The sequence below is a fragment of the Lepidochelys olivacea genome (assembly GCF_965140295.1).
Source record: "Lepidochelys olivacea isolate rLepOli2 genome assembly, chromosome: 7".
NCBI lineage: Eukaryota > Metazoa > Chordata > Testudines > Cheloniidae > Lepidochelys > Lepidochelys olivacea.
In genome coordinates, this window is record NC_140417.1 from 83,417,685 (window position 1) to 83,442,089 (window position 24,405).

The window sequence follows — 24,405 nt, forward strand, 5'->3', positions numbered from 1 at the left end:
AAATAGCCATTTTGTAAGGGACCCTACGTCCTGAGGGGAGGTTTCAATTTTCCTGCCTTCTTGTAACGAATGAATGACATTCGCTTTGTGCCAGGGATACCACACCCGTGGCGCTCAGATACTACAGGGAGGTGTACCTAAGGTGGATTCAGAACTTATTTGTGAGCTGATGCACTTTAACTCAGAAGTCAGGACCCTTCAAGATCAGCCATTTCCAGTTGCTGCTGCCCAGCTGTAGATACGGGGGCCTGGACGTAGAGAAGGAGATGCAGTTGCTTTCTACAGTGTTTTGATTTTGCACTAAAACTTCTCTAACAATAAAAACTTCCTGCAAGTGGGACAAGCTTTTTGTTCCCCTCCCCCCCAAGGCACACGCAGTAGTAGTTGAAGTTCTTTCTGGCTTGCATCTACTGTGATCACCATATTCTTCTGCTAGATGTCCCCATTATGGCCTGACTTCAGCTAAAGCTGAATCTTACCATGTGTCCTACACGTTAATAATGTGTTCAGAGATTTTGAAGGTCAGAAAGGACCATTATGATAATCGAGTCTGACCTCCTGCATACCATGGGCCATAGAACTTCACCAGGTGATTCCCACATCAAACCCAATGTCATGCGACACAGCTGGCTCCAGTGTGTACCATGTGCATGCTATTGCTCAGCAGCATGCCTGCAGGACTGTGGAATAACACTGACTTCTTCAAAGGGATTACATTCCTTTGCTAGAAGTCTGTTAGAAAGGAGTCTCTTTTGGGTAGTATTGTTAGGGTTCTGTGGGGGTAGAGATTAAAGTATTCTTGCCACTTCCTGTAGGGTTGCAGATTGGGAAATGTGAGCAGAGAAACGGAGTGAGGCCACACACTATTCTGTGTTTAATCCACAACAAGAAATTCAGTAATAATAGTTCTTTGCTGATATACAGCAGTGTATACACAGATGAGTGAGCACTCAGAGGTATGTAAACAACACCTTCCCCAGTGAAGTGCCCCTTGGTAGTGAGAAAGAAATAACAATGGACAGGTTAACCAAATCCATATTGTATTTCTGGTTCATTTAACAGACCATTCCCAAAACTCTCAACAAGTTACTATTAGAAACGGAACAAACAAACAAACAAAAAAAATTACACACGAACACTCTACATTCAAAACCCAAGTTAATGTCAGTCTGTTTCCGGTTGACGTCATATACGATTTGGTAAGCCAGCAAAATGGAGAAATGTCTTCGGTTTATTTTCTCTTCCTGTAAAGGTGATGACACAGATTAATGCCAAACAGATTCAGACTCCCTTTATAGGCTTCCTGGAATGCCACACCAGCCCCAGACCCTTCTTCTCCCACCCTGGTGTGATGTGCTCCTGTCCCATGCATAGTAGGAGGATGCAGCCATGGGCGAGTTGAGGAGCTAGGAAACATGCATGTCTTGAGTCTTTGTACCCACTGGGTGCAGGTCTTTTTGCAACCTAAACATTTGTAGTTTGTGTCTTGATTCCACAGGGCTTCCCTTCTTCTGTTTTGAAACTTTTAATCTTTTATATTTTTAAAAAAAATAAAAAAATATGAATTTAATGATCAAATGATGTGCGCGTCTAGTAAAGCACAGTCCCGAGAGCCCTCCACCACGGTAAGGCTCCCCAAGGCTGCTGTATCAAAACAAAACAGTTGACGATCTCTGTGGGATTAGTTTTGGGAACTACGGGGGCAGTGATTAGGCCACCAGGTTCTCTTTTACCCTCTTGCCCCGAGTCTGTGTTTTCTTTTTGCAGTGACGGTCTGCTTGGCCACACTTTCTTGGAATGCTAGACGAGAGACGACACTTCTAGTCATAACTCTGTGATCTCCAGTGGGCTCTCCATAATCACCTCCCTCATCTTGTGCATGGGGGTGGATTTGGCAGACTCGGTGCGAGCATTGCGGTCGTTATAGCTTCCACAGTCCGTGTTCAGTGTCTCCAGGGACCGAACCAGCACTTTCTGGTCATCCTCTGGCAGGCTGTTGAGATCAGAAGTTAGCAGAGTGCCCGTGCTGCCATGCACCACATGGATACCATCTGGGCCTTTGAGCTCAACAGGTTGCTTGTGCCGGAACCGAAGGCTCCCCTGGCTCGGGCTCTGCTCCTCCTCTTCATCCAGGTCATTCTGGATCAGCTGTAAGAAGCCCAAGCACAAATCAACAACATGGGTTCCAATACTTGTGTCCCTTTCCCTCCCCTGCCTCCCTTAGCATCATTGCCGGTTACCAGTTGTCTCCCTGAAGGCCCTAGACCACTTTTCCTGAAGCATGGGTCCGCAGGAGGAGCAGGTTCCACTAGCTATATTTGTAGGCAGTGTTTTCTTTGCTACGTCTTAAAGCTAAACTGGAATCTGAGGTAGATCTTACATGGTCTATGAGCATTAACACAAAATCTGTAGCTATGAGCTCCTCCACTCCTCCTCAGTGGCACCCAGAGGCCTCAGCTGGGACCAGGGCTAAGTTGTGCTAGAGGCTGTACAGAAATATAGACTGAGGCAGACCCTGCCCCCAAGGAGCTTGCAATCTAAATGATGAAGTATTTATTATTTGTATTACAGTAGGCTCATGGAATTGGTTTCTGAGCTGTGTTGGTCTTGGAGCAAAATACTGTGCAGTGGAGAGTGCAAATAGGGTGAGTTCAAGTGGGAGATTTCAACAGTAGATTTTCAGACACTTTTCCTTGACAGGCCTGAAAGAGACTCCACTGGTTTTTGAGTGCCAGGGCTGGGGGTTCTGGGGCAGACGGTGGGAGCGAAGGCCAACGTAGGCAGGAGAGGCCAGGAGGAAGGAGCTTTTTGCACAATCTGGGGTTGGGTTGAAGGGAGCTGAGGAGACTTTGGGAATGGAGGAGGCTTAAGTGGGAGGGGTGGGTTTGCCAGCATGACTGAGGACAAGCGAGTGGGATTCTGAGGGAAGGTGAGTGGAGGGAATGGGGCTGTGTGTGAATGTGGGTTCAGAGTTGTGGGGAAAGAGATTAAAGGGAGCTAGGAAAGTAAGAACTGGCTCTGAGCTGGGGGTTTGTGGGGAGGGAGAGCAGGAGGCTAACTCCTGTTGTCTCCCACCCCGCCCTGTATAGTAAGGTCTCTCAGATTTTCATTCTGAAAGGGGGAAGGTGGTAGAAGAGGCGCCTCTTTTCCTCTCACCTCTCCATCAACCCCCATCTGCCAAACCCTTCCCCATAACCTCCACAGCCAGGTCTCAGCTTCTCCACTTTGAAAACCTGCTTAACCTACAATGGTGGGGGGTTGGTGAGGGGATAGAAAAAAGCAGGGGAGTGGGCTCTGCTCCCTGCAGCCCCACCATTAACAGAAGCCACTAGCTGCCACTGGCCGCGGTTTAGCTGTGAGCATACAGAAGGAAGGATGGATATTTGACAATATTCTACAGAACAAACACCAGGGAGGAGTAGAAATCTGGCCTGAGGGCAGAAGAAGAGGAGCTGAATGAGAGAGGTGGCAAGCCTGGAAGACGGGAGCATAGGGGGCACAGGAAATGAAATGGCCATGAATGGGGAGGAAAAACAAAAACCTGTGCTTTGGAGAGAGAGTTTGAGATTTTGGTTGGAAGTGCAGGAGGAGATGTGAGACTGGACCCAGAGAGACGCAGGCCTGGGAATCCCTCACAGAGACAGAGCTTGAAGCTGAGAAAGTAGAAGATGCTGCCACGAGAGAAGAGGACAAAATTCTGATTCACACCAACATGTGTGGGGCCAAGAGGAGGAGAGCCGCCAAATGAGATGCTGAATGAGCAGGCAGCAATGTCAGAGAACAAGGAGAACAGAGCGCTGTAGAAACGGAGAGGCTGATCAGCTAACTATTATTATTGGAATGATATATTCTAAAGGCTTGTTCCAAGGAGCAAATAGTCCAAGCAAACAGGACAAAGGGGAACCGGTTAATGGTGGGATGTCACATTAACCGGTGGATGAAAAGAAGGGTCAGCGTGGACATTTAGAGAGGAAAGAAAGACACTGTCTTGCTGTCAGACCCATCCTGGGGGAAACATACTCTGGTGAGTGGCATGCCATCAACTCCACTGTATTCCAGCACCATTCCATTCTGCACCTTGGTGATGACATGGGCAGGAATGTGGCTACGGCTGGAATCTCTCTTTGTGCCAAGTCAGAGTGTTTTTGTGAATATGGTCTCCAGTAAGGAGGAGGGAGCTCCCTCCCCTGCATCTGGTTAAACTGGCAGCCATGAGCTCACACAACTTTAGGGGGCAAAAGGGTCACCCAGCAGAGTTTAGAGCAGGTCAAAGGCATGGAAACAGACACTCCATTCCAGAGGGCACAGCAAGCATTTCCTCTCATGTCCATGCACACGCTTTCTACCTCGGTAACCGAGGACTGGTCCCCCTGACTGGTGGTGGCTTTATGCACCATCCTCTGGGCAAGCAGTTTTTTCAGCCGCATGTAGTCGTCCAAGACCACCTTCAAGAGAGAGCCCTGGATGGAGGGGGCAACAGGAGAGATTATACAGGGGCTCCTCCCCGCCAGCCCCAAACTCTGAAACAACCTCAGTGAGGAAGTCCAGGTGTGAACCTAACTCCATCCAAGAGGAACCAGGCAGGCACTTTCCCCTAAACAAAAAATGATCTCAAAAGAAACTATGTGCTTTATGTCAATCCAGTGCTATCATGTTTTAAACATGGGATTTGCCATAGTGCATTTGCTATGGCTGTCACAACAGTTAGATGCCAAGGCTGGTTTTCTGCTCAAAGATTGTGCTGTGTCTAGATGGGTGAATTTCAGAGCTGCGTTCCTGTTAGTTTCCCAATCGGTACATGCAGCAAAGACTAGTCTGCACTGGATTATGTCAGGGCAACGTTCCTCTGAGCTGCGGCGAATCTGGAGCTATTTGGAAACCTCACTGTCTCCTGCTCCTTTCACAAAGGAGGACAATGACTAAGATGGCAAAGGACTGAAATGTGAAGGCTATTGGACAAAAATGGAGGAAGACAACACCACTCACCTTGATGGGTCCTTCCCGCATGATCTGACCTAGTTTGGCAATGTTGTCATATTCCTGGATGGCTGCTCGCAGGTAACGGTCATCATCAGGTTTGGCAGCAGAGGGCTCTCTTCCAAACGTTCCCTACAATGGACAGGAGTTTCTGAAAAGAAAACCTCAGCAAAAATGGGCCAGAACCATAGGTGGTGGGTATCAAAGGCTGGGGAGTCTGTGCCTTCCCAAACAGCCCTGTGTGATCCTGCCCACGCTCCACCCTCAGGCCCCCTCCTGCTTCCCACTTGGTGCTCTGCGGGGCTGTGGGCCGGCTTTTTCCCCCAGAGCCGTGGGCTGGGGCCGGCCTATGGTCAGGGACTCCAGGTGGCTGGAGCCGTGCTCGCACCGCCCATCGGCCCTCCCTGCGCTCCGGGGCTGGGGGCCATGCTGCCCACTCTCCCTGTGCTCCGGGGCTGGGGGGCCACACCGCACACTCAGGGCCAGGGATGCTCGGGCGGCCTAGGGGTGTGTGTGCCCTCTGGGCTGTGGTGGGGGAAGAGGGGCAGGAAGGGCAGGGCCTCGGGCAGAAGGGGCGGGCTGGGGTAGCTCTATTAACTACAATGGAATTACTCCTGATTTGCACTGGTATTAGTGAGATGCGAACTCAGGCCATCTGAATCTGACTGAGCTGTCACTCCCCCGCCGAAAGTAAGAATAAGCTGGCAGTATCTCACATGAGTCCTGGCTGGGCTGTTCCATAGGTCTGTGATTTCACTCAGGTTCTCAGGCAGGTCATCTTCATGCTCTGCCTGCGCGGCTAGCTCCATATTCCTGCAGAAAGGATCTAGCCACACAGGGTTAGCCCTACACAGACACACAAAGGGCTGAGGTGAATGAAGGGAGACAGTGAGATGGGCCCTGCTATTGCTGCTTCTCTGAAAATAACACATTGCTCAACTCTAGGGGTTTTATGCACTGTAATCACTCCTCCCAAAAAACAGATTCTGACAAGGTCATACCTCCTCCTTCCATCACACACAAAATATGAATTCGCTTCAATCCTCCATTTGCCTTCAAGCTGTAGTTAAATTAGGAGGCATTTCTGTACAATTAATTCTAAAAGCCTGGATTAGGCATTTAAACAACAACTTCAAGCAAAAACCACCTGGCCCAGACCCCTTCCTGTAAGAATCTATAGGTGATAAACTGTAGAATTGTAACATCTGCCTGCAAGTGATTTTCAAAATTCCGTTGTGTCTGCCGTTCATCAGTAGGTGCCACAAGTCTGCACTGCTTTGGTGCTGAGGGTGCTGGATTAATACGAAGGATGACTTGCAAGAGAGGTCCAGGTCTAAGTAATGTTACGGTGTTTCCTGATACTACCAGGCTGTGGAATCCTAGCTTTCAGTGGCAAGTGAGATGATTTGTGTTGAAAGTGGTAGCACAGGGGTCGGCACCCTTTCAGAAGTGGTGTGCCGAGTCTTCATTTATTCACTCTAATTTAAGGTTTCGCGTGCCAGAAATACATTTGAACGTTTGCAGAAGGGCTCTCTCTATAAGTCTATATTATGTAACTAAACTATTGTCGTATGTAAAGTAAACAAGGTTTTAAAAATGTTTATGAAGCTTCATTTAAAATTAAATTAAAATGCAGATCTTATCAGTCTAGTGCAGTCGTTCTGAACCTGCGGTGCACGCACCCCTTTGAGATGCCACTTCTGGGGGTGCGAAACATGCGAGATTTTTTTAGAAGGTAAATCATCGAAAACACAAACTAAGCACAGGCACATAAGTACAACTACTTTGTTGCATCAGACCTATGTTTTTATTAACATTATACATTTTTTAACGATTTCTGTAATATACAATGTTTTTAAGTTTTCAAGTTTTTAAGCTAATTGTAGTGTAATTTTTGATACGGGGTGAGAGAACCTATTTTGAGAATTCCAGACCATCAGCGGGCTGAGTGGGGCCAGGTGTAGTGTATTAAATTGCTCCCCATAGGAGTATGCTACTTCCAGTGTACTACTTATGGCTGCCAGTCCCGGTGCTCTGAGCGGTATGGTCAGGGGACGGGGAACAGAGGTGGTTGGATAGGCGTGGGAGTCCCAGGGGGCCTGTCAGGGGTCGGGGGTGTGGACAGGGGTCAGGACAGTCAGGGGACTTGGATGGGGGGTGGGGTTGTGGGGGGTGGTAAGGGGCGGGGGGTCCTGGGAGGGGGTGGTCGGGAGACAAGGAGCGGGGGGGGGTTGGATGGGTGGAGGGTTCTGAGAGGGGCAGTCAGAGGGCAGGGGGTCCCAGGAAGGGGTGGTCAGGGGACAAGGTGTGTGTGTGCGTGGGGGGGGGGGTTTGGATGAATCAGGGGTTATGAGGGGGGGCAGTCAGGGGGCAGAAACTGGGCCAGCTGTTTGTGGAGGCACAGCCTTCTCTACCATGGTGTAGTGCATTAAATTTCTCCCCGTAGGAATGTGCTACTTACGGTGTACTACTTACAGCTGCCAGTCCTGGTGCTCTGCCAGTTGCACATTCCTACAGGGGGGAAATTTAATACACTACACCTGCGGACAGAGCCCCAGACCAGCGGCAGGCTGAGCGGCTCAGCCCGTTGCCGGTCTGGGGTTCCGTCCGCCGGCTCCTCCCAGCCCGGGTCCCGGCCGCCAGCCCCGCTCAGCCTGCTGCCAGTCTGGGATTCCGTGCCAGTAAAAATCGGCTCGCGTGCTGCCTTTGGCATGCGTGCTGCAGGTTGCCGACCCCTGTGCTAGCAGAAGCCAGTGGTGGTACTAAAACACTTGTTCTGCCCATGGAATTCCAGAGATTCCTCCTGCTGTGTCATGTAGAGCGAACTGTGAAAAGCAAGAAAAGTATTGTGAACTCACCCATCAAAGGAATATTTATTTGTGTTTGGCATGTCCATGATGTCCATGAAGCCTCGGTTCCCTGTGGAAGGCAGCAGGTATAGATTAGACTGACATTTATATAGGCTAAGTAAAAGACAACAGCATGGCTGTGGGCACAAATCCACACTTCTGTTTTGACGGAGAGAAGGGAAAGCACCCTAGATCGTGAAGAAAACAACACCCAGCACCCTAGATCTTGAAGGAAACAACAATGCCAATGGGCGAGATATTATGGGGCTGATAACTCAAAGCTCTGGCAACTAAAAAAATTCTCCCAATGTCATATCTATCCATCTACTACCAATGAAGAGGCAAACTCATTTCTAATTTATTGCCCACTAGCAGCCCAAAGTCTCTTTCAACAGATTCCTGGGTTTCTCCCCACTGCCCAATATCTATGTTTCACACTATTTCCCGCATATTTATTAGCCTGCATGTCTTCAGGAAGAATCTCATATTGTTATATCAACAAAAAAAACCCCAAAGTCTCTCACCTGTTGAGCCGGCCACGATAGCTTTTAATTTCCTTTTATGTCTGGGGAAAAAAAGGAAAAAAATTAAGTCAATTGAAAGAAAGAAAGAAAGAAAGAAAGAAAGAAAGAAAGAAAGAAAGAAAGAAAGAAAGACTTAATGGAGAGAAGTGTGAGGAACAATCACGTGAAATGGGACAGTGCTTGCAAATCTCTTCCCATGTACAGTCATAGGTCGCTAGACAGCAAGGACATGGCCTATGGTTTCAGGACGTTCTCAAAAACAATCTATTAGCTCAGATGGTGCCTTCTTCTCTTGGCTGGAGCTCTAACATTTGTAGTCTCTCGCTGTAGGTATATTATTCCAGTCACTGCAGAAAGATCCTTTACATCAGGATTACTCAAAGGATTGTGCTTCTTGGGCTCCTAAGTAATATTTTCAGCAATATGTGAGCTACGAGCCTGAATTCCATTGAAAGACTAGGTGCATTTAAAATTGGTGCCCATCATTTCACCCTGCAGTACCCAGGATCTTAAATTAGCCATTCTGGCCTATCATTCCCAGGTTGCATGGGTTACTCATGATGTTCTGTCATTTCAGGTTATTGCTGTCATTTATTCTGCTCTATAATATCCAGACATTTAGGTTTATTCATATACTTGCATTGTCCTGCAGTCCCAGGTGCTTAGGGTTACTCACACTGTTCTGTAGTACCAGTTCATGAGGATGAAGAGCATGGCAGCCAGGAAGAGGAGAATAGCCAGGATGATAATTGCCATCTAGAAAAGATAAATTATTTGTAACAGATGTGAGCAATTTTAAACCTGCAGATGGAGAGCAAACAAGCAGGATATTAATACAAGAAGAAATATTTCCAAGTTTTAGGCCCACTAGCAGCCCAAAGGAAGAAAGTACATACTGTAGAGAAGGGACAGTCCATCACCTGCTAGTGGATGCAGTAAAGCAACAACTCATCCCACTCCACTGGGTGACATAATTCCTGGAGAAATAATTCCTTCTGCCACATGTCAGCAGCTGTAAATACCACTTTCCTCTTTTTTAAAAAAAAGGCAATTTGGAGGCAATTTGCAAGTGCAAGAGGCACTTTCCTTCAGTGTCACCCAGTGGGTGGGCTGGACAGCCATACCAAGTGATTTGCAGGGACGTGAAATGGTGGATGGCACAGGCAGGCAAGGAATCAAGGATGCTCCTCTCCTTTACCTGCAGCGCTGAGAGGTCATCTGGGGCCCTGGCAGTGATGGCAGGCTGCACGTCCAACACGTTGTAATTCCTGAAGAGATTCCGCAGCTGCTCCTTATTATCATCAATCATCTGGATCACTCTAGGAAGAAAGAAAAGAGAGCAGAAGTTTGAATAGGGGCTCCTCTCATTTCCTGACCACCAGAAATACCCTTTAAGAGTTTATCCCAGGAGATCCTGAACCCTCCTCCATATAGTCCAGGGCACAATGGCATTGGGAGGCAGAAGTGCATGTTGCTTTGGGCAGCTTGGATGGTACCAGAAGAGTCTTTAAAAATGAGGTGATCAGCAAGTGCCTGGCTGTGTAGCAAGCTAACCAGATTTCAGGGCTAGCAGATGTTTCTTAAAAAGTCAACATTGGAGTCTGATGGCCACTTGTTCTGGTGCTGGCAACAAGCTTTGTTGGTGGAGCTGAAGCAGTTGGGGCAAAGTGGGGTATGTGCAGGTGTTATTTCATTGCCTTCACTGCTCTAGAGATGGGGGCAGGATGCCTAAGTTGGAAACAATGCCAAATATGACTTCACCTTGTTTACACTGACCAGTCAGTCATGATCAGACTTGTGTCACTAATGCATGTTTAAACACAGTAAGATTTCCTTGGGAGGACAAGCCCATCCATACAGAAAGATGCATTAGACCCAGTGTTACTGGCATCAACCTTCTGATGCATTGAAATGAAGCACGCTGAGGTATAAAACTTCCTTATTGATTCCAAAAGCATGAATTCCCCTCCTCCTGCTTCCTTCCCTCTCCCATCTATGCATACACAGAGGCAGTAGCTTACCGCTCCACATCCAGAATCCTATTGGTTTCTCTATTCACCACGTGAATCAGCAACTCTGTCTGGGCAGAGTTCACACGGCCCTTTTTGTCCACATGGAACTAAGAGAGAGAAACCAGATGCTCATGATATAGCCACAGGGAACATGTCACCTTCTAGGGCAACCACCCCAGGTTCTAGCACACCAAAGGACTTTGTGCATGCTATCTGTTCTTTCATGGCACAGTTAGTCAGGAATTCAGAGGTGGGGCGAAACCCCAGTTCAGAACACATTCCAGAAAGGTTCTCACTAATAGGAGATTGTAAGCCAGGGCTTCTTGCGATGCCCATTAGTCTTTTTAAAATTTTCATTTTGGGCCCACCTCTGCAGTTTGCTCGCCTACTGCTTTGACCATTCACCTCAGTCAGGAGGTCCTACACCATTAGCCAGCAAATTAAGGCCATTCTGGGTTTGAAATAAATGGCTGACACCCTCTTCCTTGATTCAGCTGTTATGCCTCCTTTCCTGCTCCACACAGAGACAAACTGCTGTCCCAGAAAGGGCTGCTGTCATTGCCCATGCATGCAGGGGCAGCACAGACATTTGGGTTGAGGAGGAAGCCAGGAGCTGTTGAGTTCTAATCCCAGATCTTCCACTGACTTCTTGTGTGAGCTTGGACTAATCACAACCCCTCTGCGTATCAGTTTCTCCATGTGTAAAATGGGGACAATATTACTTACGTCCCATACAGCTGTGCTAGGAGACTGAATTAGTCTGTAAGGCACTTTGAAGATGCCCATACTTTATGTAACTGCGAAGAATTATTCATATAATAGACCAGCAGAGAAGTGTGTGTGGGGGGGAGGGGAAACATGTAACCTCTCACATAAGCACTCCCCTCTTTCCAGAACAATGATAAGATGATATTTTTGTTGGCTCTATCCTGCAGTGTTCCCACTGAGCTGATACATTCTAAAAAATCAGAGTGATCAAATGTCCCCAGTCTGGCTATATCCCAACATGCTAACTTGTCTATACAGAGACATTAGATGCACATATTTTGCTCCTGTTTCAGGGGAGACCAGTTAAAAATAAAATAAGAAGGGGGGTCTTGAACCATCTGTGGTAGATCAATCATTTTGTGGCTGGATTTCTGTTGTAAGTCATAAGAACAGCCACACTGGGTCAGACCAGTGGTCCATCTAGCCCAGTATCCTGTCTTTCGACACTGGCCAGATTCCTCAGAGGGAATGAACAGAACAGGGCAATTTCAAGTGACCCATCCCTATCATCTAGTCCCAGATTCTGAGCCGTGTGAGCCATGTTATGGCACATCAGGGTGTGTGCATGGCCCAGGAGCTGTTATTACCTGCACATCATCTGAGTTGACAATGGCTCCTGTGATGTTGGACAACAGACTGATGAACTCTTCCTCAAACTGCCGCACCTTGTCTGGGATCTCGTTGATGATGATTTTCACCCGCTGGTCATCCCGCAAGATGTAGATTCCAACAATGGCAGTGTCATTATGCCCTGCTAGGTCTGAAGCCATGATGTCCACCACAAAATAGCCAGGGTTGTAGGCTGTGAAAAGGTCAAAGGTTCGCAGGATCCCATCCAAGTTACCTTTGGGGAGAGCCAGTTACAAGTCAAGAATTAGCCCAATAATTTTAGATGACCATCAGTAAATAAACAGACTCCCAGCTTCCTTTGTGCTGTTCAGGCTGGGTGGGGATTTATCCATAGCAGACAACCTGGCCCCTATCGTCATCTCCGGTGTGAACGTTATTCCTCTCCTCGTGCCTTGAAGGCTGTTGCCTCCTCACGCAAACCCACTCCTACTTCAAATGGCTCCCCAGCAAGGGACTGTTGAAGCCATAGCAGAAGAAATGAGAATAAAGGAAAAGGTGTTCCCTATCTGTGTGGTGGACAGCACTGCATACCCACTCTGAGCCACAGAAACAGTGCATCAATTTCAGCCACTGCTATGGGAGGATCACACATGGGACCAAAGAAATCTGAGAATGGAGGTCTGGCTGTAAACATATGGCACCCTTAAACTTTCCCTCTCGGACTAGCTAACTGTAATTTCGGTCCCTGCCTATGGGTGGGAAGGAGGGGAATGAGAACCTTTGGATCTCTGTGCTGTCTAATGAGACATCTCTGCTAGAGACTCGTGTGGTGACACATGGGTACTTACCAATACTGAAGACACTGGCCACCTCCTCTGAGTCGTTGGAGTGCTGCTTGATGTAACGGATCCCCAGGATGTTGTACAAGACCAGGCTATTGTTCCCCACATCGGAGTCCAGTGCCACTACCTTGATCAGCTCTGAACCCACCTTGGCATCCGTCGCAACCCCTTTTGGGGGTGGCAAGAAAGGAAGAGAAGGAAATGGAGTAGGGTATGTACATTAATCTCGGGCCACACACCCCAGAGTGAGGAGGTACTGTAAGGAAGAGTTTTCCCTGAAAATGCCAATTGCCATTGTGACAAAGAGGGATCCTCCACCCCTGCCACCACCCAAAATAACCCCTCACCAAGAAGTTTCCTTACCAGTCCTGTATGTCCCATATGGAAGAACGGACAATATGCCCATTTGACCCCGAGCCAATTCAGTTTGCCTAGCTTTGCCAGTAACCCTTCCCAAAGAGGGAGAGAAGCCAGAGCTATTATGGAGCTGTACAGCCTGACTCCTGTGTCAAATAGTCTTCATCAGCAAGTGAACCTCCCTGGGAAGCTTGCAGCTGACTGTGTAACTGCCTGCGGCTGTCTAGGGCGTTGCTGGTAGATTGTGATTGGCTGTGCAATATGGCAGTTCTTGGGAACAGAGCCTAGTTTGGTGGGTTAATCCAAGTCCCCTCCACTATCTCCTTGGAGAAGTTTGGTTTTCTCCTCTCGTACAGTTTTCCTTTCAATAGTCCCCATCCCAGGCCACGGTGATCTCAGCCCTCGTCAGCCCAGGATGCTCAGGACCTGGACTTGTATCCCTGAATGGCAGCCTCTATATTTACCCCAGGAAAAACAGTCACCCAACCAGCTGGCCATCTTCTAGTAACACCACCCCTTACCTGCCGTGTAGTCTGACTTAGAGAAACGGGGAGGCTGATCATTAATATCATCCAGAAAGATCCGGACTTCCTGCAAAGTGGTGTCTGTGCTGGGGTCCAAGGCCTGGATTCTGGCTGCCCTGTGACCCCTAGGAGGTGTCCAGTTCCTGTTACTGGAGGCTTTGACAATGATGGAGTAATAGGTCTCTGTCTCTCGATCCAGGTCTCGTAGCACCTGCAGCTTCCCATCCTGGCTTAACTTGAAATTGTTCTCCCTGTTACCAGCTAGGAAGGGTAAATGAAATGCAAGTCAGTCTTATTTGTGCCCTAAAATTTCCCTTCTGGATCTGGAACATGGATGAGGAGAACAGATGGGCACAGAACTCCAGTTCAGACCCTAAACCTGGCCTTTCTCCCGATTGTCCTCCCTTCCCACAGGATTACCTTGGGTCTACTCCAGACAGGCCCAGAAATGGTGTCCAGGTCTCCTTGTCCTCACAGAAAAACATTTCAAAATAATATATCTAGTTCCATACATTTACAGATCTTTTACAAACACCAAGTAAGATATATTCCCTGCCCTGAACAGCTCACTGAGTCTGCTCATGAATCCTGATTCTGGTTCTGCTAACACCAGGGAATCATGGGCTCTATAACATCACCAGTTCTTGAGAAATCATGTGATATTTTAAACACATGACAGGCTATAAATAGAACACTCTGGATCCATTTTGGTATCTCCTAGAATTAGCCCCACTGATGCCATGACAATGGCTCCTCACAGTCCCCTTACCATGCGACCTCACATCCACTGGTAACTCCCCTCTTTGGATAGCCTTTTATGTATGAATAGTCCTCTGCATAAATACCTCTAAACCTGCTAGGAAAAAGCAGATGGGAGAGGTGAACAAGTCCCCCATGGGATGCACACATGAAGACCACACAACTGATATCACAGCTCTCACCTGGGATGCTCCTGTGTGGTATGGAGGGTACTCGATAAGGGCTCACAAGCTGTGCAAGTATGTGTGTGTGTCTGTGTCTATTCCATGAATGCCAAGCCTACAAAGTGGATGTCTGTGTCTCTTTCTCCCACCTGACTTTCCCTGTCCCTTTCTTCTCCTTCCTCGCAGCTGAACTGGCCTTTCAGTTTAATTGTTTCATTTTCTTTAATTCAACTCATGAGCTGAGTTTCTCATCTTATGAAAGAGGTTTCAAAATTATCCACCAAGAAGTGTGCTCACCAGAATAGGCTGTCACTGTGTGAAACATCACTGAGTTCATGTAAGGACTGACATTTCCCTACCAAAGGTTTAAACAGCTGTCAATGCACACACACACACACACCCCCCCGGTTGCCTTATTATGGCACCCTGCTACAAGCAACTTTCCTGACATCCCTTTTTTTCAGCTCCTAATTAACCTGTGTAACAGCTGGATGGTGTTTCTCTGGCTTAGCGATGTAGCTTCATACTTCATGCCTGGTAAGATGTGTTGGGGTCCTTGATACGGAGTGTGACATGGCCAGATGGAATGTGATACTGCTGCTAGCAACCTGCTCTGTGTGACAGCTGCATTTTTCACAGGGTGAGGAGAGCAGGGACTGCCACTACTGCATTTACAGAAGCAATATTGTGTTCATGCCAGGGTAAAGCAATACCTTATGGATTTTATTTTAGGACAATGGATGCCCTCTGCCTCTGCAATAGCTAAAATAACAGTACAGCCCCCTCAGGCAGGAGATGGGCTTGGAGGGGAGTCTGTGGGGGACATCTGAAGAGTTCTAGGTAGAAAAATGGACACACATGCTGTAAGTTTCTAAAGGCAGTGAGTTGACATGATTGCCCATTCACCTGGATTTTAAGCCATTTTAAGTCACCCCTGGAATAGCAGCAGAGTTGCAAGTTAAGATCAAGGAGTATCTTCAGGGCTGTATGATGGTCCAAGGGCTAGAAGAGCAGCTTTGCTCCCAGCCAAGATTGAGATGCAATAGCAGAGTTTAGGGGGCACAAGGCTGGAATAGCCAGGGACTGATGAAGGTCAGGATTTAGGTGCTGGGACAGAGATGTGTTGAGGAAGCTTGTACAGCAGCTGTCATTATACCTGGCTCTAGGCATTGCTCTCTGTCCTGCACCTTCACCAACACTGAGGCCTGGTCTACACTAGAAAATTTGGTCGGTTTAACTATGTCGGTCAGGGTGTAAAAAATCCACACCCCTGAGCAGCCTTGTTAAACCGACCTAAGTCCCCATGTAGGCAGTGCTAGGTCAACAGAACAATTTTTCCATTGACCTAGCTATCGCTTCTTGGGGAGATGAATTACCTACGCGGATGGGAGAACCCCTCCTATCGGTACAAGTAACATCTACACTGAACTGCTGCAGTGGTGCAGCTATGCCACGATAGCATTTTATGTGTAGACACCCTTAATTCATCCAAAATTAAAGCAGCAGCACAAAACAAACAAACCCGCAGAGAAACTGAGAAGGGAAGCAACCCTACCTGCTATGAAGTAATAGACGACAGCATTGGATCCCTCATCTGCATCCATAGCACCAGTGACATTCCCCACAATGGTACCAGGGCGGGAATGTTCAGGAACAGACAGAGCTTGATACTGAGGGCTACCTCTCTGCCAGTGTGGGCCCAGGGAGAAGAGAAGGAGGGTTACAGGGAAAAGCAGTAGAGTAGTAAGAATAAACAATGATCACAAGGTTATAGAGCTCACTCTGACCTCACGGATGGGAGACTTTTTCTCTCTTTGCTTTAAAATGCTAAAGGCACCACAGGGAAGGCTCAGGATTGGCAGCTGGATTGAGATGAGAATTTTTGTTTTTGTGGCTAATGTTCATTTTCACTTAGCACATTAACTGTCTGCTGTCTCACTAACTCCAGTGTGTCCTATGTCTACACAGGGATTAAAAACCCACGGCTGGCCTGAGTCAGCTGACTTGGGCTTGCGGGACTTGGGCTCCGGGGGTGAAAAACCGCTGTGTAGATGCTCAGGCTTGGGGTGGAGCCTGAGCTCTGGGACCGTTTGAAGTGGAGAGTCTTAGAGCTTGGGCTCCAGCCTGATCCTGAATGTCTACACAGCAATTTTTAGCTCTGCAGCCCGAGCCCAAGTCAGCTGACCCAGGCCAGCCGAAGCTGTGCTGCCGGTCTTTTATCCCTGGGTAGATGTACTCTGATAGTCCATATCCCTTCACCTAGAACTGTCCACTGCAAGGGGACAAGATAGCTCTGCTTACAGGTGGTCTCAGGAAGATGGGTTCATTGTCATCAATGTCATCCAGTGCCACCTGGAGAGGCTGCATGGTCTCATATGCGGGCTGGCCCTGGTCACATGCCACGATGATCAGCTGCAGGAGAAACACACACGCAACTTTGGTCACACAACTTACCTTTTAAGACTCTGCAAAACACTAGCAAATGGGGGGGCCCTACTGCAAGCCAAGAGGTTAGTTGTTATGCTGTATGATTGAATATGAACATTTATATCATTGATATTGTCACTGTTAGACAATTGCAACAAATCTTGTACAAAGTATGTCATGTAAGGTGTCAATGGAAAAGTTATGGTTTGTGAAGTATGATTATCCTGTTTATATGTATCATTTTTGTATCTGAAGTTATGAATATTGGCTATGTAGTGGCATCATATATATGTGTTGTATTCCTGGGTAACACCCACCAGGTAAAATTTACATTAAGGCCAGAGAGTAATGTATTGATGGCCCATCAAAGACACTTGACCCTCACAATGGGCCATAGAAGAAACTCATTCTGCCCAGACAGATCTTCCTGTGGACGCCTCAGCAAGAGTACAGGCAATGGCTACACCCTATGAGTCATCAAGCCCTGTAAGGACATGTGATATGGTCAGGTGACCCTGGACTCCATCTTGAGACAATAAATTTCCAGGCACATGGTAGAGGATATAAAAGATCTCTGAGACATCTCCATTTTGCCTCTTTCCTTCCCTGATTCTGTGGACTTGGGAAATTACCAGACAGACTTTACAAGCCAGCAATTTATTCCATCACTGCTACAAACCTGATGTAAGGACTTTGCAACTATTTGTATGTAGATGATCTGTGAGCCATTATTAACTCTCCTTCTTTTCTCTTTTATTATTAAACCTTTAGTTTTAGTTACTAAAAGGATTGATATCAGCGTGATTACTGAGTAAGATCTGAGTTATATATTGACCTGGTTAAGTGGCTGATCTCTTGGGATTAGAAGGACCCTATATTTGATGAAATTCATTTTCAGTAACTACTACTCATAGTCCAGTGTCTGCGTGGTGAAACAAGGGCTGGAATGCCTAAAGAGACTGCATCTTTGGCTTCTTGCTAACCAGTGTGGTGAGACAGAAGTTCACTTTTGTTACTGTCTTGGTGTAACCCCATGATAGAATAGCCACCACTTTGGGATGCATCTGCCCTATTTCTCAGCACTTTGTCCTGAATTTGGCTTTCCCAGCTGTCACCCACTGAGGCATGGTGACAGTTAGGGATTGAGAAAAGGGTAAAGGCTGATAGAAGCGGTTTTTTTCTGGGTTAGGTATGAAAGATAACTGTGACCCTATGTCTTAGAGCAAACGGAGTGGAATCGGAGAATGTATTAATATCATGTTCCCCTCAGCCGTCAGGCTGGTAAATCTTTTGATATGTTTGATAAACTAGGGAGGTTTGTGCTCAGCAGCCGGGGGTGAGCTGAAGGCCTAAAATTACTACAAGTTGAAAAACACACAGCCCCAACATTTACACCCCATCCCCCAAGGTCTGAGTTCAGCGTGAGTATCACCCTAAAGGTAGCTGGATTGCTCTGGGACAGATGATTTCTTTGGGGAAAGTTGCAATGGCAAACAGCAGCTCATGACCACAGTTGGACAAGGATTGGGAGGAATACACCAAAGTGTAAGAGAAACAGTTAATCATCAGGACTTGCAGTTTCTAAGTTACTGCTTCCTGCTATTTTTATTATTTGAGAGGTGAGGTTTTAATCATGAAAGTGGGAAATGCAGGGACAGAGCCTAACACAGTGAGATCAGTCACTGTGCAGGACTCAGCCATACCACTCTGGGGCAAGGTTTCAATCCTGACCTGCTAACAACCCCAGCTATTGTAGTCCTGTCTCCACCCACAGATCTGCCAGTGTACCCCGTCCTTTTCTGCTGCATGACGAGTCCTGAGCCTCCATACAACTCTCCCTCAATCATAATATGTTTCATTCCCTGTGATGCCAGGTCTGAGACAGAGAAGGACAAACTTGGTAACAGTTTTGTGATATGGACAAACAAGCATGTGGACTAAATCCAAGTCCCAGCCATCACTCCTTTTCCCAGACTTACACTGTACACTGCTTGTTTCTCTCGATCGAGCCTCCTTGCTGTCTGGATGAGTCCACTGGTGGAGTCGATGCTGAAGTACTCCCAGTCTTTATTCCCTGCTCCGGTTTTCAATAAGTTGTACTGTACAGCTCCATTGAGACCATCATCCTTGTCTGTGGCGTAGACTTCATACACATTGGACCGGAGAGGTATTTCCTATTCACACACACAAGCAGAATATCAATCCACATACAGGGGGAACACACACCAATTAATCTCCCAACTCCCCTCTCTACAGACTATGACAAGAAAAGTGACCTGCAAAGTACTTAATGGGAGCCCTGTCCGTTTCTGTAAGCACCCACAAACATTTCAAGAGTGTCCCTGCTATGTCCTGTAAGGTGATCCAGGACAAAATACTGACTTAAATCACACCAGTAAAATTCATGCACATCTCCACTGTATAGCTGCACTGCTGACAATGTCCCTAGGTCTCTTGTCTGTTTGCAATGCTGCTATCTGGTGGCCATGGCTGCTGTTACAGTTTCAGACATGCAGGAGTACATGGGACAGCTTCCAAAGGAACACAAACAAAGGCATCATTTTCTACACCTGAAAAACAGCCTCATTGCCTATCTGGGCTCTGTATGAGCTAAGCAGAGCTTCACATAGACAAGAAACTGTTTAAAATATCAGTGTTTCAGTCCCCAGATTTGAGCTCATGCTCAAATAAATTGGTTAGTCTCTAAGGTGCCACAAGTACTCCTTTTCTTTTTGCGAATACAGACTAACACGGCTGTTACTCTGAAACCAGTCCCCAGATTGAAGACCTCATTTATAAATACACTTGGCACCGACTGATCAGTGGTTTCCTTATTTTGCTTGTCTCCTGAAGTTTCTGTTCCCTAAAGCTACCCTGAGAGTCCCCATTAATTTGCTCTCCTTGAACTCCTCATGAGATACTGTGATAGGGACAGGTTCTAGCAGGCTACAGTGATGTATTTTCCCAATATTTCAAGTATAGGTCTTTAGAGAAAGGAGGACCCCATTCTTAGGGGAGGTATAGGCCAAAGGCAAGTTTGGGTCATTAACAGTGGAGCCTCTCAAGATGGCTGAGTGTAGACTTCTTCTGACAAAAGGAAGAAGCCCCTTTGCTTAAGGGGAGTGCCAGCAGTTCATCAGGGGCAAGAATGAAGGTTTGGCAGTGCTCCGGTGCTTCTGGGTGCTCTTGCATGACGCCACCCCCACAGCAGTGACTAACAGCCTGAGGTAGAGAAGGGCATCCTGGTGTTGACAAACAGGACTTTTCAGTCTCCTCTTTTCCTTAGGCTGGCAGCCATCATCTCCCTCTCTCACTCCTTTGTCTATTGTGCAAAACTGCAACTTTCAAAAGTACAATCCAGGAGTGCCACAGACACAGACATAGCCACCAATTCCAGGCTAAGAAGGATGGGGCAGGGCTTCCTTGAAAACCTGTTTATGCTGTGCACTGATTAGCCTTTGGGGGTGTTGCTGAGTGAGGTGAGGGGATTCTCTCCAATTTTTTTTTCCAGTGCCTCATCTGGGCTAGAGAGCTACCTTGGCATCATGGCCAGTGCTAGCCAGACCAGGGAGTGAGATATCTGATCAAAGAGTCAGTCAAAACTAGGACCACAATAGCTAATGGATTGCTCCTTTGGAAATCTGGTTTGTCACATGACATTGCTGTCCAAGTTAGTGGGGACACAGTTGGCTTCTCCTGGTTTAGCATCTTCCAGTACAAGCCCTTCTGTTGACACCTTAATGACACAGGGCAGTAATCACCAGTTCAGGCATCTACACCACTGCACCATATTAGCAGAGTTTACCTCTTTAATATGCAGGATGGTGCCATTGGGTGGCCGGACAAACACTGGTCGGTTATCATTGATGTCAATGACCTCCACCTGGAGCATGGTGGTTCCCCACAGAGGTGGCCTGCCTTTGTCTGTTGCTACCACTGTCAGGTTGAACCTTTCGTAAGACTGCAGGTGTCTTCGGGATGTGATGAGCCCGGAGTCTTTATCAATCTTGAAGGCCTCTGGGGACAGAAGAGACAAATCTATCACTCTGGGCCCTCTGCAGGAAAGAGAATATTATAAATTATTGTATGGTATAAATTAGAAACCAGGCTGGGAGAATGGAGCAGTCTAGCCAGCTAAGGGATTCTGGCAGACAGCTGAATACACCATAATTCACTGGTTGAAAATCATTGGATGAAGCACCCTCGGTCATATCAACACACTAAATCTGAATCACTGTAGGATTCAGGACCCTACAACCATGAGTATATTGTTTATGCGGCACAACACACTTCCCACTGCTATCCCTGTTCCAGGTACATATGCTCTGAAGTGCTGACATCCCAGTGGCATGCTGGAGTTTCAGAGAATCCCTTAAAGCCACAGAGAGGCTGTGGCTGATCTCACTGAATGATTTAAAGCATCCGATGAAGTGAGCTGTAGCTCACGAAAGCTCATGCTCAAATAAATTGGTTAGTCTCTAAGGTGCCACAAGTACTCCTTTTCTTAAAGCTCACAGGTGTTCTCATGTTATTTTCAGTTCTTCCTCTATTCCACCTACAGCCCTCTTGATATTGTGGCAAATTGGAGGTGAACTCACAGGTTTCAGAAAAGTGGGGTTTTCCCTCCCTTTTCTATATACACATGTGGGCTCTGACCTTGTACCTACCACCCCTCAGTGTGACTTAATACTCTGTAATTCATGCACAGTCAGTATCCACCTCAAAAAACAACCTGCCCTCCACCCTTTCCTGGTTTTTATTTATGTAAGAGGATGTGTAGCGGGCCCATTCCAGGAGCAGGAACTCAGGAAACAGTTTACATTTGTGTAACTAGGAAGTCTGGGAAGTGGCAGCCTTGGGTGTGGTAGTCAAGAAAGAATCGGAGACTGAGCAGAAGTGGAAAGGTCTGCAGGGCTGCAATGCATGACCTAGAAGGCAACAGAATATTCTGTGGTGCAGCCATTGTGTGTGCATATGGCCCCACTGCTAACTTATTAGCATGTGAAATGGGAAAAATGATTTGGACTTTGTGTCCTCTTAGATCTCTCCAGTTTTAACTCTGTGTTTCTGTGTTTTCCATATCTCTCTGGAAACACCCTGTGTGTCTCTCCCATCCCCTAAATGCCTAGCTTTGCTAGTGGGGACGCATACCCACTCCAGGACCCTCAATGCTGTAGGTCACCACTCCGTTGTCACCCTCATCGAGGTCCATGGCTGTCATGGTGATCACAGACGTCCCTGCTGGCTCATTTTCATACATACTGGTGCTGAACTGTCGCTTGGCAAACTGGGGCCTGAAGTCATTGATGTCCAGAACTGTAATCAACACCTTAAGCAAAAGCAAACTGGTCATGTGGATAAAGGCAGAGGCGATCCTACAGGGGCCACAGAACCAGACGGCTGCAGTGATCCTATCAGACAATTGGCTCCACTTCCATAATACTTTTATCCCCCTTCTTGCTCTCTATTTAATTTTGGTAAACAAAATGCTGACTGACTCCAGCAATAACAATGGCCATTGCCATGTCTCCAAGCACCACTAGGAACAATGACTACAGCAGCCCGCACCTAGCAGGAAGGGAAATAGCTGTTTCAACAGAAGCTCCCTGCTAGTTACCAGACAGCCCAGCCCCACATCAGGGACTTCTCCCCAAGCTGAGCAGCAGCCTCTCTACTCGCATTATGGAAACCCGGGCTTTGGCAATGGTGTAGGAGGCATGACAGACTTCTCCAGTGGTGGGGGTTAGGTGGTTATTGCTCAGGGACAACCAGGCGAGATAATTTTACTAGTTCATAGAAAAGCAGGGGGCCTTGTTAGGCATCCCTGCCCAGAAAACTCAAAATCCATTGCTCCTTACAGGTTCTTCAGAAACTGCCTTGTCCCTATAACCAGCTGAAACTGCTGCACATAACACTGATTCGCAGGCAGACATGAGCAGGAGAGGGTAAAGAAGCTAGATCCACATATTGTGGCAAGTGCTCTGGCACTGGCGTGAAAGGACAGAACGGAGAGCTCAGAGCCACTGAGTTTCTTTTCTACCAAGCCTGACTTCCACAAAGCTGTAGCATGTTCAGCCGTCCCTTCCATGATCCAGGTCAGGACTTAGAGATAGTCTGTGCAATGACTCTAGGCAGCTCTGGCTGTGTTCAGTTCTGGGAGCTAGAGATCCAGAGAGAACTACAGGGTCTGTCAGTGTCCAGTAGCCTCAAAAAAATAAATAAATCGTCTTTATATTCATTACAGCCGAGACCTGTATCTTACTACACTCACTACATAGCCCAGTGGGATCTGCACTCTGCATTTTCCTATCTCTTGGCCACACTGTATTTTCTGGGGTTGTTTAAAATAAAGAGTGCAGTAAACTTGCAAAGTCATATTGCTAGAGAATAGATGTGATATGATCACAGCTGCATCCATTAATCCCACAGTTGCACTGTTGGATTGTCTGGACACTGGCATGTAACCACTTCAAATACTACATTGTCCCCTTACAGCATAACATACCAATGACTCTGCCCCAAGGTAACACTAAGAGATTCCATCTTGAACTGCTGGCACGTTCTTGTGGGCGCTCCCTTTTTTATACTGGTTTTTTTCTCGGGCTTCTCTGCTATTTCCCTCATTCACTTGCTATCTGAATTTTCTTTTGCCACTTCCTTCTTGGACTCAGATGCTCGCTCTCTCTCTCTCTCTCTCTCACATACACGTTGCTGCTCTCTTTTCCTATACTCTGTATTCTGCAAAGGCCTTTCTACAGTCCGAAGAATGCTCACAAACCCATGGAGCTTTACACCTATGGCATAAAGATGCGTCTTAAACCCATCCCAGTGTTGTGGCATGGTACCTGCACAGAGTTCTCTCGACGGTTACTAGAAATGTCCCCAGGGTTGTCCCTTGCTACAGCAGTCAGCGTGTAGTGATCCTTCTTCTCTCGGTCCAGGTCCGACAGGACATAGATATCACCCTGCAACACACAGACCTTCAGAAAGCGAGTGGCTGTTTGCATGCCATTTCTGTGGTAAACTGACTGCTGGCTAGTATCAGGTGATTAGTGTAACAGAAATAGGAGAAGGTCAGAAGGGAGGGGGAAAATCCCCTTCTTCAGGCTTGACTCCTCTTTCCCAAAAGGGGAGGGGGACTTTAAGAGTTCCTTCTCCTCCCCCACAATTTCCTACAACATATAATGAGATTTTGACCCCAGAGGGCATTCTGTCAGCAGCAGTCCCCTCCCATTTAAAGTGCTCCTGTCCCATATCCCTGTTGTTAGTGCAGTACAGCTCCATTCTTCACCTCTTACCGTGTTGGGGTTTATCCCAAACTTGCCCTCTCCATCTCCCAGGCTGTACTGGATGAGAGCAAAGCGCCCGGAGTCCGCATCAGTGGCCCTGACCCTCAGGATGACCATACCCAGTGGGACATCCTCAAAGACTGGCTTCTGCAAGTGCAGAAAGAAAAGGAAGAGAGAGAGGGCAGGTGGTTGAGGGTTTGACCCACCCACCCACCACTAGAACCAACAAAGCATTCAGAAAAAACTGTGTTTGGAGGATGAGTGAGTGTTCTCTACTCTTTTTATGCAGGGGAGGTTTTGCTCTGGGGCATGAGGGTGGGGACTAAAACGCTTTCCAAATTTT

At 47.3% G+C, this 24,405-nt stretch overlaps 1 protein-coding gene across 1 annotated transcript in view; it reads right to left on the bottom strand.

Moving 5' to 3' along the window:
* Positions 1-916: 916 nt before the first annotated feature.
* Positions 917-24,405, bottom strand: part of CDH23 (cadherin related 23) — a 510,961-nt gene continuing 487,472 nt past the window's right edge. The window contains exons 50-68 of the mRNA XM_084634348.1: positions 24,072-24,209; positions 23,619-23,738; positions 21,925-22,102; positions 20,579-20,790; positions 18,753-18,947; positions 16,648-16,758; positions 15,902-16,031; positions 13,421-13,684; positions 12,549-12,710; positions 11,718-11,974; positions 10,372-10,469; positions 9,549-9,669; positions 9,027-9,106; positions 8,351-8,391; positions 7,836-7,896; positions 5,694-5,823; positions 4,987-5,109; positions 4,347-4,460; positions 917-2,148 (exon numbers count right to left, since the gene is read on the bottom strand). Of these exons, the coding sequence (XP_084490474.1) occupies positions 1,825-2,148; positions 4,347-4,460; positions 4,987-5,109; positions 5,694-5,823; positions 7,836-7,896; positions 8,351-8,391; positions 9,027-9,106; positions 9,549-9,669; positions 10,372-10,469; positions 11,718-11,974; positions 12,549-12,710; positions 13,421-13,684; positions 15,902-16,031; positions 16,648-16,758; positions 18,753-18,947; positions 20,579-20,790; positions 21,925-22,102; positions 23,619-23,738; positions 24,072-24,209 (2,859 nt within the window). The 3' untranslated portion in view covers positions 917-1,824. The remainder of the gene's footprint in view (positions 2,149-4,346; positions 4,461-4,986; positions 5,110-5,693; positions 5,824-7,835; positions 7,897-8,350; positions 8,392-9,026; positions 9,107-9,548; positions 9,670-10,371; positions 10,470-11,717; positions 11,975-12,548; positions 12,711-13,420; positions 13,685-15,901; positions 16,032-16,647; positions 16,759-18,752; positions 18,948-20,578; positions 20,791-21,924; positions 22,103-23,618; positions 23,739-24,071; positions 24,210-24,405) is intronic.